Source organism: Macrobrachium rosenbergii, chromosome 27 (genome assembly GCF_040412425.1).
Source record: "Macrobrachium rosenbergii isolate ZJJX-2024 chromosome 27, ASM4041242v1, whole genome shotgun sequence".
Classification (NCBI taxonomy): Eukaryota; Metazoa; Arthropoda; class Malacostraca; order Decapoda; family Palaemonidae; genus Macrobrachium; species Macrobrachium rosenbergii.
The window spans coordinates 33,313,102-33,331,494 of NC_089767.1; the positions used below are offsets into that span (position 1 = coordinate 33,313,102).

At 38.3% G+C, this 18,393-nt stretch overlaps 1 protein-coding gene across 1 annotated transcript in view; it reads right to left on the bottom strand.

Annotated features, from left to right (window-relative positions):
• Positions 1-11,011: 11,011 nt before the first annotated feature.
• jus (julius seizure) overlaps positions 11,012-18,393 on the bottom strand; it is a 470,955-nt gene continuing 463,573 nt past the window's right edge. The window contains exon 9 of the mRNA XM_067128685.1: positions 11,012-11,312. Coding sequence (XP_066984786.1) covers positions 11,158-11,312 — 155 coding nt within the window. The 3' untranslated portion in view covers positions 11,012-11,157. The remainder of the gene's footprint in view (positions 11,313-18,393) is intronic.

The following is an 18,393-nucleotide window of genomic DNA, read 5'->3' on the forward strand; positions in this document are numbered from 1 at the left end:
GCCGAAATTGGTGTACTCCTCCTCGAAAAGGCTCCTCTCCCGAGGGACGTCTACCTCCGTCTTGCTGCTACTCTCCTCACTGGTATCTCTTTCGGTGCTCGCCCTCAGAGTGGTCTCCGTCTCGCATCCGCTCTCCTCCGATTCGCAGTAGTCCGTCCCTCCGTCGTAAGCACCACGCCCTTGCCCTCTTCCTCCTCCTCCAACCTTCGAATTCGAAGCCGTATATCCATTCTGCGACGCCCCCTCCTCGAAGTCTAAACTTGCCGGGGGATCGTCCTTCTCGAAGTCATGGTGTTGGACCTTGTGGACTTCGAAGAATATCTCGGAGGTGTAGGTCTGGTTGAGGGCGTTGTAGCTACTGCTGGTGACTTCCCCGGAGAGGTCCAGGCCGCTGTTCAGGGTGCTGTGGCTACTCCCGAGGGCGCTGGAGGAGAACTCGAGAAGACGACAGGCTGTTGTAGCTGTGGGACTCGTTGGTGGGGATGTTACTGCCTTGCTCGGTTCTCGCTACAAGTAGCTCTGGGGAGGAGGACGTTTGACATTCCTCGTTACTACTGCTGTTCTCTCTGTTGTTGTTCTTCCCGTGGAATATAACACGTGGTATCCTTGGCTTGTGTTCCATTTTGTGCCCCTGGGGAGGTTTTTGGGATTAACGGCTGAAGGGCACCTGGGCCTTTTTTCGGTAACCGGAGGCATTTACATTCAGTGACCTTGACCTAGGCCTATGTCCACATGTGTAGCATTCATAATTCTCAGGCCTATATCCACATATGTAGCCTTCGCATTTCTTATGTTGCAATTTCCAAAAGCCATTTATGTACAATACTATTTAACTTTTCCATTAACAAATGGCCTTAACTGAGCTGTATAACAGTTCACCACAACTCATTTTGGTTGCCAAACATCGAAATACATTACTGATGTTAGCAACTAAACTTATTACTTCTAAACAAATTAAGAATCACTGCGTAGAACCTAACCTATAATATCATAACAGTAACCCTTGAAATAATAACACTTGTCATTACTCTGACAGCTCAATCAAATTTCCAAAGGGCTGACGTATTTACAAACTCTTGGATTTATTTACAATCTTTCACCATTACACAATTAACACTATTCACCTCCGCGATCACTATGGCACGAGAATCACAGACACGTTATATTTTCCTAGTCTAAATTATCATCATAACACCCTACGGCCCACGTCTATAATCGAGTATTGGAAGCAACACTATCGTGGCCATACTCCAACACTGCTAATCCCATACTGAATGAGTACCAGTTAACACATTCACCTTGCGAGATGCCTTGACGCAGTTGCCAGGTATGAATTAATGCGTTACTTAAAAGGAGGTTCGTCTACAAGAAATATTTACGATGTTTCGAAATTCATCGACTTTCCAAATGAAATCTCGTCAATACAATGCTTAACAGATCGCATTTCAACACTCTCGAACGAAGTTTTAAGAATGAAAGTTGAATTTAGATGAAAATTATAATAAAAATTCGCTAATCGGTAACTAATCCGCACCTGCTTTACCCAGCGTGCCTTTAGTTTTTTCTTATCCTGCCGATTCGATTCTTTGCAAATTTGTGTTGCCTGGTATTCCCAGGGAATGAAAAAGAAAAAAAAAATAATAAAATAAAATAAAAACAAGCAAAATCTGTGGTGAATGGCTTGTTTTTACGACAAAAACTTTGTTGTTAGAAAATAAACTAGACAGATGAATAGGATTACGAATATCCTCATAGCGTAAAGGGGAGGTACAGGTTCCATCGAATTAAAATGCCCAAAACAGAGTCTGCGAGAGAGAGAGAGAGAGAGAGAGAGAGAGAGAGAGAGAGAGAGAGAGAGAGCTGGCTAGAGGGGACTGCAGGCGTGCACAGTAGACTCGCCACTGTCCTTAGTAGTCAGAATATGCATCATGGTACTAGTTTGGTATTCAGCACTACAAACCAATTCTCGGGTCTACATGTTGCGTGACTATAAACGAACAAGACAGGCGTAAATTCCGTGGTATTTTGGCTAATGCTGGCATTCAGCAGCAAATGCTACGTTCAGGCAATGTGACATTCTTCCTTTTCAATATTTTGCAACCAGCAACTTTGCTGAGGAAAGAGTGAGTTACAAAAACGCAGCAAAAGAGGTGCAAAGGCATTTAGTTTTATTGCACAGAGACAATTTAGGCTAAATAGTACCACATGGGAGTTCTTTCAATAATTTTAGAATTGTGGATTTTATGTATTGGTATTATTATGTTCATTTACGATAATGAACACGTATGGAAGTTCCTAAAGCGTATATGTTTGAGTGCACATTTTCTCGCCCCTTGATACGAGTAAATTAATATATATATATGATATATATATAAATATATATATATATATATATATATATATATATATATATATATATATATATATATATATATATATATATATATATATATATATATATATATATATATATATATATATTATACACGTTAACATTATTTTCTCCTTTTTCTGGCTTCATTAACCGCTATAATTTTACTCATACCCATAAATTACTTTCATTGGCTTGTCTTGTAAAGTCCTTCACATTTTCAACAGATTTGCAGTTTCTCTTCACTATCACCAGTTGCCCTAAGAGTGCCAATGTTAGGGGTACAAATGCACCATACTCCAAGGATGAGGAAGGCATATCGGAGGGTTGTGAACCCATGGTGAAAGGAAATGACATATTAATGGCCAATGCGACTATAGTTAGGCCCATAGTAATGACACATTCCAGGTCAGTTCAATTATTATTATTATTATTCAGAAGATGAACCCCTATTCATACGGAGCAAGCCCACAGAGGCTAATGACTTGAAATTCAAGCTTCCAAAGTATTTTAAATTAGTAACAGAAGGTAATGGGAGATACAGAAAGAAGAGATTAGTTATTAGAAAAAATAAACAAAATTGATAAATCGTAGATAAAATGTACATAAATGATTAAACTGTCAGGAGATTTGAGTGAGAATTGCATTCTTAAGAACTGTCGGTCGCTTGGGATACAAATAGAGTTTACAAGTTACAAGTGAGAGAAAATGGTCCCCCGAGTGATGACTGAGCCCCTTTTTTTTTTTTCCCAAGGCCTAAGGAAACCACAACTTTTCACTCCCTTGGGAACCTGGAGAATGAGAAAAATAACGTTTTCACTGTTCTGTGTGGTATTGAAATCCCAAAATGTCCACGGGTTTGGATTTTCTATTTCTTATCCTCTACTTTACCTCCAAAAAAAAAAATATATTTTTCAGTAAATAATCTTTTTTTTATTTCTCTTTAGGTAATTTTGTGTATGCTCTTAAAATGAATGAGTATAGGTACTTACCTTGAGGGCAGAGTCCAGCTAAATGAGTCTTTTTTTTGTTCAACGGCTGCATTCTATCGTGTTTCTTGTTAGGAGCGTTGGAGTCTAAGAGTTTACATACTACTCACAAAGGTTCAGAAACAACTAACCAGTCATAAGGATTATTAGATTTCCACTCACGTTTCCGATACAGCAACAGATCTCTGTCCTAAGCTTTAGTAAGCACTGTGACTTGCTTTGTTTATTTCTGTAACATTCGTGGACTTACATCACACTTACAGATGGCGCTGGTGTACGCTGCCTCAGCAATAATTTCATTTCAAGGTTGGATGTTCTGCTTGAATAGTACATTTATTTTGGCAGGAATTCGATTCCTCATATGTATATTACAGCATAACAGATTTCAATAAACAGTTTTTTAAAAAGTGATGTGCTTTCTCTTTAGAGAAAGTACTGGAGAAATGAATTTACTTAAGAACATGGCGCAAGTGGTATGACTCGCTTTGAGAGCCTTCTATCCCAGCTGTTTATACATCACACGTAGTAGGTTCAGTTTCAACTGTGATCAGTTGCATATAATTTGAGAGTCTATTTACAGCTGGAAAATGGGAGCTCAGTCTACCAGAGACTTAGGAATGAATTTTGCATTAGTTTCCGAAGTTGAAATGTTTATGTTTCAATACATTACTAGTCTAAATCTGTTGCTAATCATTGTGAATCCATGTGGACCTATTTTGAAGCAAGATCGTTTTCAGCATATTATCAAATTCACGATTTTGATCTGAATCACGACCAGTAGATTTTCCCCATACTTTAAGAGGTGTTCTACAAAATTACAAATGTCAGGAATTTACTGTTCCCAAACATGATAAATTTCACTTGGCTTGATACGTCTTCGGATGACACTTTTACACTGATTCACCCATGAAATTGGTATTTCGTATCTGTGTGTTTAAGAATGTATTACAATTGAAACAACAGATATAATCTATGGCATTCATCCCAAATGTTTTCAAAGGAAGCTGAAGGTGTTTACAGAGCTTCCTGCCTCTTATATTTCACATGTTCATAAGAATTAAGTCTTGGAGGAGGTGCCAACATTTAATCCAAATTGAGTAAGAGTACTTCACTTGTAAGTTTTAGAAGATGAATTTTTCATTGAAATAAACGTCTCAACAGAACCTACTTACCTGGAAGAGTCCAAGCATAATGTTCCCAAGACTTTACGTTACTTCAACACGTTTCTTTCCCTATTTCAGATTGGTACTTCATGTCTAAGAATCTCTACTAGTTTTACTTCCGAGAAGCCAATTACCCATAATGGGAAGGTTTTCATTTTAATCTTTTCTTGAAAACTTTCTTTTAGCATGCCAATATTCCACCAACCTGAAAAACAAACGATTGTGTTTAACTCTTAATGTCTCAGACGACAAAATTCATTAAATGAGGGGTTTTCCAAAGTCTACAGGTATACATCTTTCAAGAATACTTTTATTAAACCTTTAACTTCTCTCGATTGGCTGCCTTTTCTCCAGATCAGGAAGTATTGTTTTCTTTTTTGCACAGACAGTACTATAAAGCTTCCACAAGGGAAACGGTTTCATCATTAAAACAAAATCCTGAAGGATAAGTACAATGGTTGGAAAAACAGCTGATTTTTGTATGTACTTTGGCACTGACTCTATAGAGGGACCCCTCAAAAACATAACTTTTTGAAGAATAGGTACATTGGTTGCAAAACAGCTGATTAATATATGTACTGTCGTACAGATCTACAGAGGACCCCCTTAAGAAACATCACTATGAAGAACAGTTACAATGGTTGCAAAACAGATGATTTATTGATGGATACTCTGGTATAGACTTTACAAAGGGTCCCCTTAGAATGCCAGAATTGGAGAAAAGAAACACAAGGCATTTTGGTACTCTGGTACAGACTTTACAGAGGGGACCCCTCCAATATCATAACACTGTGAAGAATATAAAGGGTGCAGTTAATTGTTGCATTTACTCCAGTACAGACCTTAGAGAAGGTCACCTCAGAATGTCAAAATTGGAAAAATAGAAACGCAAGGCATTTTGGTGGCAATTTTATTTGACTGTAAATATCCAATACAAGGCTCAAGCTCCCAGTGAAGCGACGGTGGAAGAAAATAAAATAGAATTGACTTCTTGTCACCGTCAGCTGCTGCTGGATGTGTTAAGATAGAAAAATCGGGAATATATATCACTCGTTGCACGATGAGACTTCTGCTCAGAGCACGCATGCGCGAATCGCAGCGACGCGCAAGAAACAGATGGCTACAATTTACTTGGTTTTATTTTTTGTACATGTAAGAGAAGATAATAATTCTAAGAAATGAAAAAAAAAACACCAAATACCAAAAAACAAAGGTGATGTGTCTAGCTTTTGCTCTTAATGCAGAGATGTCTTGTTTTTTTTATATTTTTTTTGTTTATTTTTTTGCTTAAGAGGTGCACTGACAAGGGACGTATCGACTTTGAATTTCAGAGTTCGGTTATCACAATTGTCTCTTGTGAATATTCATGTATATTCATGTCACTGGACACACATACACACAAAACCCTGTCTGTGACGAACACTATGCATAAAAAGTGCTGCTCACGGAACCTGGCCTTACTCCACTCCAGAGGTGCTTCGTTAGCAGTAGATTTTTGTGACAGGACTTAAGAAAAACGTAACCAATACAGTACAGCATCACTGCTACAGAATACATTTTATATCTACAGATTGTTAAATTGTTTACAGAGCGGGACTTAAAATGATAATGAAAGAAAAAACTAAAACTTGAGCGCAAGTATTTCATGAAGGCTGGTAGCTATTGGTAGCTAATGTGACTGACTTCGCAAGCCACGAAATGACTCAAGTGAACGGGCCAGTCTCAACTCTATATCTTTTGACACAAGACCTCAAATGGTGCAGACGTGCCCTCTTCCCCTGGGCGCGTGTGGACCTTTCGAAATATTGACTCCTGACGACTCCAGCTCAACCATGGAGGTCCTGGCCGCTGTTTTATCCCCAGGGCTGCTCTTGCTTAAGAAAGAAATCAAAGACAGCCTGAGGAATCTTAATTCATAATCCCAAGAGCCCAATAGACTCCAGCTAGGACCTGGATGGTTGTATTCTTACTCAGTCTCTTTCTGTTCACTCTACTGATTTCTTGATCACTACAGTGATAACCTAACCTTCAAGAAAAGTATAGACAAACAATAAAAACATGCAGTAATCTAATCAGGTAAACTCTGTCACAAATAACTCAAGAGAAACATGACTTAATAAAGTCTAAATCAACTTAATTTTAAAAAGTCTCCACAACTGCATTCCTATAACTTCCCCGGTTATAAGAATGACAGCCCAGGCAACAGTGCCCACAGGAGACTCGTTAACAACTCTTAAAACAGCAGTACAAAACATTAATACAAAAATAAATACAATCTTGATCATCTACGTAACTCTGAGACACACCACAGCACTTATTCCAAGCAATCACCATCATCAGAATTTGTCTGATTATACTCACTGTTTTGCAAGAATGAATGGACTTTGGAATAACATTTGCATGCTCTGCAGTTACTGGCAAAGCAGAAACACCTGCCTAGTGTTGAATTATAATATATAATATATATATATTCATATATATCTTGTTCCTTAACAAAAATGGAAATGTTTACAAAGTAAATGAATACAAAAAGGGACTTCATAAACTTCATAAAAAGATCAAATGTTCTCTATATAAGAGCCCGTCCCAGCGCTGCCCCCTCTTCTCGTTTTCTTTGATAAATGGCTCAGCGGGAGGGGTGACTCGCGTGGAACTGTCAGCGTTTAATAATAGCTGTATGGCTTTTTTTATTATTATTATTATTAAAAAAAGGAAAAAAAGCCCATACATACACACGAGAGTATGATGATGATCTTGGATTTTATTCGTTATCTGAAGAGCACACTTAAGCAATGTAATAATAATAATATATAACCTCATTGAACCAGTACTAGGAAAAATTCAAAATTGGTAAAAACAAAGTTTGTTTTTTTTTTCCTTTGAGTATTCTCTACATCCTAAAGGTAAAAGTTACATCTACTTGAATCAGCTGAGTTGTGCACTCTCTAACCCTAAGTAATTGTGCAATTGGAATAATAAAAACTCCTGTGGGAATGTGCAAGAGGAAATACAGTACTAATGTTCTAGTGTTCGTTGAAATCTGAATGAATCATTCACTAAATATTTACTTTTTTGCTTGAGCTGTGCACCACCGATGTTGTCGTTTGTCTAAAACATTTGTTCTTCTTTATTTTTGTGTTGATTTGTTTAATCATCTCTATTTCAAGTCATTGAATATTTGCTTGCTTGCTTGCTGGCTTGCAAGAGGTGACAACGAGGGGTTTGGAAAGGGGGGTAAGTAGGACCCGATGTGTTTTTGGGGTTCTCATTCCGTTGGTACCTCTCTCTCTCTCGACTGAGCAAGCGTGCAATCGAGCCTATGAGAGGGTACCTGCTTGAGAGTGGGAGCTAGTAAGACTCCCGGCTTGAGAATGGGAGCCGATGAGAACCTTTCCTTGAGTACAGAATGGTGGGCGGGGCCACGGCTTTTTAAATTTAAAAAGTTAAACAACTAGAGGTTCTAAAAAGAGTTTATCAGCATATGACATTAGTACAGGACTTATTTTTTTTAAACAAATACTCAGTATTTATATCAGAAGGCGCTGACGAGAGAGCTACTACAAGGTAGAAAGATTGTACCTTTGAAGGAATGGATTTTTTTCTTTTACTAATATAGTCATATACATAATGATATATTCAAGGCAATGAATTACAGCTACATACCCAACACGAGAATCCTAAAGAACCTTCGTTCCACGAACTTTGTCACACGCGAGAAAAAATCATTATATTTAACCACACTCAAAACAGCGGCAGACTTTTTATTCGACCAAAAAATCCGTACGCACTTCTACATCACGAAAAATGGTTGACTGACGCCAGGTCCTAATGTGTTTCATGTTGAAGAACAGATAACAGAAGAACAAGAAGAAGAACGAGAACGGGAAAGAACGAGACAATTCATAATAGAACACTGACCTATTAATGACTCAACCTGAACTTGCGAGCTTGAGAACCTCAATTTGAACTTAAACTTTTGTGCTTGTTTTTATGTCTTCGCCGAAATCAACACTCTGTGACCTAAACTTCTTCAGTGAAATTCAAAGATTTACCCTACGTCAAATCTGAGTAGTCTACTACAAAAGTCTGTTTATCTTTTGTTTCAAAACTAGCGGCTACTTCGTTATCTCAATGAGCTAGAACAACTTTTAAGAAAACGAATAACAGTATCAAGTTCAGTATCAAGTTTTGACACAAATTTCTTCCGCCAACACAACGGTACGCAAAGAATTTTCTATGGTACATCTACAACATGTACCTGTCTGCTAATTCCTAAACGAAATATTGAAAAAAAAAATACGCAAGAATATAGAAGAACCCCTATGTCCAGAACGACACAAGTTTTCGAACAGAAATCTGATATGAATCTAGCTTACTGATGATCAGAAAAGACACACGCACAAACTTCTCTCCTATTGAAAAAAAAATTGGGATATGTCACCTGAAAAAACCACTGAGTACTGAAAAAACCTCACTGCTACATGTACAAAGTGAACTACGCTGTATAGCTTTTTTTTTTGTAGGCCCTCTACAGACAGACACGTTAAGTATTCCAGTCAATAAGGCCCTCTTGGGAGGATGAGGAGGAGATTGAGAGTATCTGACTGAAGGTCACCTAACATCTACAGATCCTATTGCATATCTTTAAGACTTAGTACATTGAAGATATTTCTAGCTTGACTCCCAAAAAAGAAAAGGAAATGGAAATGTAACGAAAGAACGATTCCAAACCTGACCTCTACGGGTAAAAGGCTACAGATCTCTACAAAAGATCGACCTCCACCAATCACTTCATCAGATCTGGCGTATAGAAATGGCTCAAATGTCAACTACATCATCTACAATAGGTTTATTTTTGGAGGCTGCATGAGGGTAGGGGCCGGGTAGGGATGGAAAGGAAAGGGAGAGGGAGGGAGAGGGAGGGAGAGGGAGGGAGGGAGGGAGGGAACAGAGTCTCATGATCTGCATAGAAGACAAATATGTATATTCTATATATATATTTATGTATATTAAAGTGTAAATACTGTAAGAGGAAATGTGCAACATCACTTATTGGGTTTCATACTAGTTTTTAAAAAATGATTCTTTTTTTCATGTCTTTTTGATCATCAGAACCAATAAGTTCACTCACTTGACTAAATACCATACATATGTATATGTATATGTATAGATGCATATATATATATACATGTATATATATATATACATATACATATATATACACCTGTCTGTATATAAATATATATTGTGACGAAATTAGTAACGAGAGCGCCAGCTATATGCAAGATTCACGTCTTGATCGAATCTCTGTTTACATCTACCACATGACTGAGTTACAATTTTGCATCCGCAGTGAATTTTCTGATCACACGATTCCAAATTTATAATCTCACATGAGGGCACCTACTGTAGGCTTGAGTGAGGGTAATACAAATTTCTGAAAGGGGGTTGGGGGTTATACTGTTATATTTTCTACTTCCAAAAGTGAGATGCGAAAGATTTCTCTCCATGTAATTTCTATTCAGTTTGGGCATAAGGGGTTACGGCTTGGGAGCAAACATGCCGTTAGGTGAGAAACAGAGGGATATTTTATTTTTCCACAGGATTAGCTCACACACAACAAACCTGATGATTCTAGGGTCCGAATTGTGTAGTGTGATCGGGTATGCAACATTCAAACCACTGAACTGTTGTTGTTGCACTGTTGCACTGAAGTGAGATTCTTGCAAGATCTCCCGCCACAGCCTGACTGCTATGGTATATATATATATATCGTTAAATGACTAGACTACCTCCTACCGTAAGGCTCTCACTTTCCATCTGCCTTTGGGAGTAAAACGGAATGTCACCTTGAAACTCTTTGAACGCAAAACGAAGGACTTTCACCATGAGACCAGTCTTGCAAAAACTGCACCTCAGTGGACCACATTGACATATACCTTTCTTGGGGTTGACTAGAAGATTGTCCTCTCGAAGCTCTCAGGTCTTAAAATTATGCTACATACTCTAAATATATATATTTAATCATAATTATTATTATTATTATTATTACCGTTTATATCTTTAATAGTAAAAAGCTGCATAAGTATAGTGATTTTCGTGACCACACCAGGCCGTGTGGCCACAAGTTGAGAGAACAACAGAATAAGTGTCCAGGTAAGTTAATATTCGTGGTCCCTAACACACGAGTTCCAACTACATTTGAGCTGCATCAAATTTTGCTAAGAAGTATTAATAATAATTTCCATTGGCAATTTTGCAGAGAGAGAAAAAAAAAAAACTGGTGGCTTCTTCTAGCACTGAACAATGGTTTTTTTCCTTTGAAAGACCCGTGTCTTTGAACAACACTAAATAGTGGGAAAGAAGTTGACTGGTGAATGCCGGGCAACCAAGTCTCTTTCGACGGAGGCATTGAAGGGTACATCAGTAGCACTGGTCTTCGGCCACACTGAGCGGTGGTCGAAGGCCACGACCACCACAACCTCCTCATCCTCGCGCTGGCGGTGGCGGCTTCCAGGGTGATGGCGTTCCTGAGGTCTCTGGTGAAGATGAAGATGAAGGAGGAGTAGAAGAAGCAGCAGCAGCAGCAGCAGCAGACTTGGCCCTCGGTAATAATACTCCTGCTGCCGTCTGTCTAGTCGACATTCTCGATGGCTACGGTGGTCTCTGACTTGTTCTTGGACTCCTTCGCTGGGCTTGGGGTCTTCGGCGCCGCACCTCCCGAGGGGGCTGCGGAGCCCGTGGCTGACACGGCTGACATGGCGCTGCCGCGTCGTCCTGCAACACCACCTGTACTTCAATTAGTCAGTCCTACAATATTGGCTAGGAGTCTAAAACCTACTCTAACCTTAGCCCTGCAACAACAACTTCTGTGCTCTCCAATTCTACCGGCTAATACTTACCAAGCACTTTGCCACTCATACTATCATACTTAATCCTACAGTAACCAACTCCTACGCTACCGAATATTTACTGATTAGAGAAACAAAAACACAAGCAACCAGTTTTAGCTTATAATCCAAGCGATGCTCCTACTGTCAAAAATGTTAGCCTTTATTTTATTTTACTAGGACGAATTTTATGGAAATGGCCTTATTTTCCAACTTATAAAATGCATTCATAAAGATATACAGCAATAGCTGATGTCAATATTATATTCTGATTTAGCAAGACAGACAATTAAATTCAAAAATATAAAATTGAAATTTTGGGCTCAGATTCAAAAGCATAATTAACATGAAATGAATAAAAAAAAAAAAGCATTTCCTTTCTGAAGTTACCCAATGAAGGCCATATTCAACTCCATATTTAGATTCTAATTTCAAGGACAAAACTAAACACATATCTACTTTATGTTCTTCACTAAGCTGGAAAAATATCTCATAAACAGTGTATACATTCACAATTTCACTTTAAAACCCTACATTTATTGATAAAAACTAATACATCTATGTAAAATTGTACCAGCTAATTTGATATATAGCCTAATATAATGGAATAGGCCTGAAACATATCTAATTCATAAAAATTTCATCTATTTAAAACATAACTGCTATAAATACTAATACACTGAATATATAACTGGGAAACATATAAACATATTTCTCTACGGTACTTATGAAAACTACATTGCTATCAATCTCAATATAGCATCAATTAAAAGGAGCTATACTGAGTTGTCCTGTTAACATCAACCTGTCCTGCAGATTTTCGTTTATTAAATTTTTTTAATTGGAATACTAAAAAATGACATCTGTATCTACAATATGACAAAAGAGAAAAAACTTTCTTTTTATAGTTCCTATGTTTCATGGATATAGTCACTTTAAGCAAAACCTCACAGTCAGTTGGTGTGACTAAGAATAAGGTATTAGGTATTCAGTGGTACACTAAAATATCATATCAATACAAGGGAAGTTGTTAGATAACATTTTTGCAGACTTAGGGTAGGACTCAACTCTACAGAGTTGAATCGGTTTAATCATGAACTTAAAACTCAGCAAGTGTTTTTGAAATTTGCAAAGTAGTTGCTGTTTCAATTCAAGGCATTTCAACGCAGAATTCTTACAACAAAAAGTATTTAAGACAGGGACTCAGATCCATGAAAGTAGAGGACCATAAAAGTGAATTCTAAGTAGCAAAGTTTTAAATGCTTCTTGTTTCTCCAATAAAATATGTAACAGTAGATTCTGAAGACTTCAAAATGCAGTATCACTAAAACTAATCAGTAGCAGTACAGAACTGGCATCATCCAAAACGGACAAAGTTTTAGTTTTCAAAAGCTAGAGGTATTTTATTTTAAAGTTACTTTTCAAAAACCAATTTTTTTCCTGTGCTCTAGTAGTACTAATACTGATTAATTTCAGCAGTCAAACCAAGATAGCAGTCCAAATCATTTGGAGATACAAGGATGAATATGGGAACTCTTACAGATCATCTGTGAGCAAAACTGCAATGAGGCAGATACCTGAAGATTTCCATACACACCCAAACCACCCAACTCATTTGAACATACCCTAGATTACGTCATAGTGAAATCTATGGATCCTTAAATTTAGACGTCGTAAAGTTCTAACTACCTACTCCTAGACTGGCAAGCATAAACATTTCTTCTACCATGCTTTTAAACGACCATTTGTCTAATCAAGACATGAATGACGTCTTTGACTACACTAGAACCACTACAGATACTCATTAGTTGAGGCACCGCTGATTTCTAATGCCCTCCTCTTCTTTCCAAATCTGATGTTGCTGCTTTCGTAGACTGCAGTCCTGTGCACTTCTTAAACAGTATGTGGAGGTTTTATATGTATGTATGTAAAGTTGTTCAATTGGAATATTTCTGGAGTTCCAATCCAGTTAGAGTCAGAGCACTGCCAATGTGCAATTTTATGTATGGAGCCATGTGGTAACGTTTTCGTAAGTCCGCATGGTAACGGTGGAATGTTTAACTGATTTGTGTTTGTGACAGTGCTTGTAAATTTGCACAAAATATGCCAATGCATGCTTGTGCCTATGTCTAAACTAGGTTATCTTGACTGTCAGCAAAGTATTAGGCAATGAATTAAGTCATGTAATGTTCATGCAGTTTGTCAGTTTCTATTGTACAGAATTCCAGTAATTTATTGGCAGAGTATTTTGTCTATACAATGTATTTTGTCTACGTAATTAAGGGCAGTACATAATGTAGCTGGAAAAACAGAACTGAATACCGTCTACTTGTAAGAAGTCCTATCACTTGGCTAATAATACTCAGTGAAATGTTTAAAAATTACTAACAAACATAACTGGTTAACCACTAGAAATATTTACCATGCATCAAATATCATTATATTTGCTTGAATTTTCAAATCAAGTTTAATACATATCAGATGACTTGAACAGGTAAATGTTATGAAGTAAGAAGCTATATAAATAATGAGGCACTTGAAATAGCAAGTTGAATTGACTCAAAGCATGAGTTACTTTACACTGTAACAAACAAATTAACTCTGAGGAGATTGATAAAATAACATTATTTATCACACACAACTTGGTTGTGTCTAAATCTACTGGTGAACGAACTCATCATTGTACCAAAATGCAAGAAATTCACATCGAAAGTTGTGGAAAGTTCTGCCGGCTTTGTTGCACATTTAGATGCTATGCTAAAGTGAGAGGACATTCTCCTACTGACAGTGCTGTGTGTTTCTGGATTCGTGATTGGTCATGGACTATTTCTCTTTCTCTGTGAGGTGTGATACTTGAGCTGTGATTCTGTGTTTGCGTACTCTCGGTGACGTGCAACTGGATTCGGCGGTGCCTCACACAATTCAACTCTTTTTTGTTGGCATGCTTTGTACTGCTTTGGTTTCTTGAGCTAAACAACAAATAACTTACCAATACACGGGTGGCCATGCAGGGAGTTAGCAATGCCGGAACATAGATGGGTTTACCACAGATGGCTTTCTGGCTAATCCAGACTATCAGTATGGCCAGTTCTACTTTAACGTAATTCAATTTAACGTTAAGAGCAATGAAAGTACCAGTTAATAAAGAACGGAGAATCAAAAGAACACTTAGACACGTATATGGAGACATTTTCATCACAGATGCTAACTCTCAAGTCAAAATGGACATGAATTTACTAAAAGATGTTTAAATAAGTATGAAAGTTCCTCTTCTGGTGATGAAAACTGTGTCCATCAGTTTAATTCACTGGTATGTATACAGAGAATAAATTAAGTGTTGCTTTCACATGTACTGATAACAACAATACGCAAAACTGATGCCATACGTGTGTGGTCTAGACAACCATTCCACACAGTGACAGAGCTGTTTGGCCCGAAAACTGTGTCATCCAGTGTTTACAACTCACCCAAATCGGCTGCCAGAGAAATCGCCACCTTTATTTGCGTTTGTTTTTGTACAAGGAAATTGTCATTCCTACTCCTGTCCCCAGGAATGGTTAAGGAAGGAGTAGTAAGAAATTTCTTTGTACAAGTATGATGTTGGAGAGAGACTCGAGGGGGTTGGGAAGTAGTAATGAAGGAGAGAGAAGTTGAGGGTGGTGGCGTCCATCGACGATTCGTCTGAGATGGGGCCAAGTTAACTAGAGCCAAGATTTTTGATTGGGGGGGAAACCTGGTGGTGGTGGTGGTGGTGGTGGTAGGGATCCCCGCCGCCACCCCCGGCCGCCGTGCTAGCACCATCTAGACCTCCAGCAGGCATCTAGAGGGATTCCACAAGGGACAAGTCCACTGACGGAGTTTCAAGGGACGGAAGGCGCTGGTATGAGAGAGCTGGAGGGGCCGGCGTGCGGGGGCGCAGCGGTGGAAGTAGAGCGGGAGGGCAGGAGGGACACCACGTGTTAACAATAACTGAGAGATACACTATTACAGATGCTTAAGTAGTAGTAGTAGTAGTAGTAGTAGTAGTAGTAGTAGTAGTAGAAGTAGAAGAAGTAAAAGAGGTAGCTGAGGTCAAAGAAGTGACAATCGCAGCAGCAGTAGTAGAACGGGTCAAGGTAAAGTACTGAGTTATCATCCTCAAGAGGGCATTCCAAGGTTAGAATTGAATTACTGTGATCATTTAATACATGCAAGGCCAATTGTAAGGCATTCCAAATATGGAAATAGACTTATACTGTATATCATAACGTGGCAACTTTGTCTAAAAAAGGCCAAATATCAGAATGCGTATTATGCAAAATTCAAATGCCAGAGAAAAAAAAATATATATATATAACAAACTGCTTTCAGAAGCAAAAGCAGACTTTCAATGAGTTACAACTGCCCCCCGGAGTAACCTGGGGGATCATAATTACAAAGACAGCTCAGCTAAGCACCCTGCAGTAGACGATAGAGTACATCAGAACAGCAGACATTCTTCAATGCTCTGCCCATAACTCTGTCCATCGCTTACTGCAGGTGGGGCTTAACCTAGCAAGCTGATGTTGGCCCTTACGAGTAACTGCAGTTGTAGAGGAGGGTTTCAATCTCAGGCGCACCAATATCTTTACAAGAACGTTTTCGACCGAAATTCAAACATCTGTTCAATTTGAGGACAAGACGTTTGCTCTGCAAAAACTGCTTGCAAGGAAGAGATGGGCTGAGAATGAACATGGGTAACAACGACTAGTGTACTGTAATCAGCAGTGTAATAAGCCAAAAAAGTTCTCATTTAAAGCCAAGCCCTAGACAGCGAGGAATTAAACTTGATTGCTACATGTGAGGTCTACAAATAAGAGAGTAAAAGAATGATAGCACAATTATATGTATATAAATTTATCAACATCTGAGCCTTATTTATGGCGCAGCCGTGAAATTCAGCCTGCAATAATATGCTAATGAAAAGGTCACACACACAAAATATATGAATTCATGAAAGAATCGCAAGTCATACGTCAGCTTACTGCTACCAAGCAAACTAGCCACAGAAAATGAAACTAGCCTCTAAATGACAGTGAGAAGAACTTTGTTGATTTCTCTTGAACCAATGTATCATTTTCACTAGCCAAATCTCATTGCTTTAAAGATTCCTACAACTTTGGTCATGGGGATGGTCGATACTAAACCACAAATTTTCTGTATTTTGACCACTTTTCAAAAAACTTTTGAACTTTTATGAGGAAGCTCTGATCACTGAGTATAGACAGTTCCTGGCAAGCACACTATGGTACCTATCAGTTTAAAACTAGAGGTACTCCGAGTTCAGTGGCCTCGGAAGATCCGGGTTATGAACCTGTCGCTAGGCAGCCCCTAGACAAGCAGCTCTTAAAAGGAGAGTTTATTCAGTTTAAACAGTAATTCTCTGTTGCCTTGGTGAAGGGGGGCGGGGAGCCTTCATCACAATGCGTGTGTGGAGCTGGTGTAGAAAGAGAGGTCAAGTGTTCAGCAAAAGGAGGAGACGGCCCAGTGGGAAAATGACATTCAGTTTGCTATCACACAAGATTTTACAAAAGTTTCAAAACAGACTCTACAGATTCAATCTCATGAGCAAAACTTCTTATTTACATTTTGAAGCAAAAACATACTGACTTTGTCACAGTTAACGTATGACGGTATCATCAAATCGGGCAACGTTAAAGGCATGTAAAATCTACTGTGGATATGTCTGACAGACTTGAAAGGCATTTCAGTGCTGGAAATCAGGAAAGATGCAGTGTATGCCACAACACGCTACAAATTCAGCATCAGCATACGCAACACACGTAATGCGCACACTCACAGGGCAGAGACAGATCTGTGATCTTTATTTTCTAGAAGCGCAGGAGGAGGAGGAGGAGGAGGAGGAGGAGAAGGGGGTTGGCGGGGGGCGAGGAGGAGTAAGAGGAGGAAGACGGTGGTATGTGAAATACAGGGGAGAGATCAGAAAGTTGGGATCGTGAGATCTTAGAGGGACATGAGAACCACGGGTGATGGAGTAAGCAGGAACACGGGTTAGATTAGTGTAAGATAAGAGTAATTCATAATGTGTTCACCAAATAAACAGATCTCTCTTGACCTCAAGAAAACAGTTTCAGAGCAACGGCTGAAAAAAATGGAACCCAAATTCATGGGTTACAAAATCTAACTATTGTCAATGAACTTCGCCCGCTGTTTTTAAAAGTGTTTTAAGACACTTTTCCTCTTCATGATCTTTCCTTAATCCCAACCCTGACCATCTACGAAGAAAATCTTTCATTATAATTGAACCAATCACCGGTGAATTTTGTTGTTATAATTATTATTAGAGCTAAAATTCAAGGCTGTAACTGGAAACTGAGATATGACATATTTGACACCCAAATCTTTACACTATGTGATTTTTTTTTTCATTGGAATAATTTACCTCCCCTACAGAAAAGGCATTGTGTTGTAACAACAAATAATTACTTCCTATAGAAAGAATTCCTTTGAATCGAGACAGAACCCTGAAAAATGCCACTTTATAGAATGCAGAACTTACATCTTTTATGAAGACAAGTTCAAATAATGAGTTACTAAATGTATCAAGAAACGTAAATCCCCCAAAGTTACAAGACAAGTAGACACTCACTACGAAACTGAGTTACACTTTCTCATAAAACTTGACTCATTTATGGAGACCAGCTCCGTAAATGAACATTTTCTGGCAAATGTGAGAAAATACTAGAGTCGAGTTATTCGCTCTCTGAATATCATTCCTTTCAATTAATCCACAGAACAGATTTTACAAAATAACCAAATTATTGATGGTTTTGGTAGTCGAAACTTCTACCTCATTCGAACGAATGGACTTTGAACTCCCAGCGTGTATATTTAAAAGGTATTATAGCATCAACTGCATAATGTTTTTTTTATATTACTCAGAACAAGAAGTCTGTAAAATATAGAGACAAAGAGACTTTAATGTTCAAATTCACAGGAAA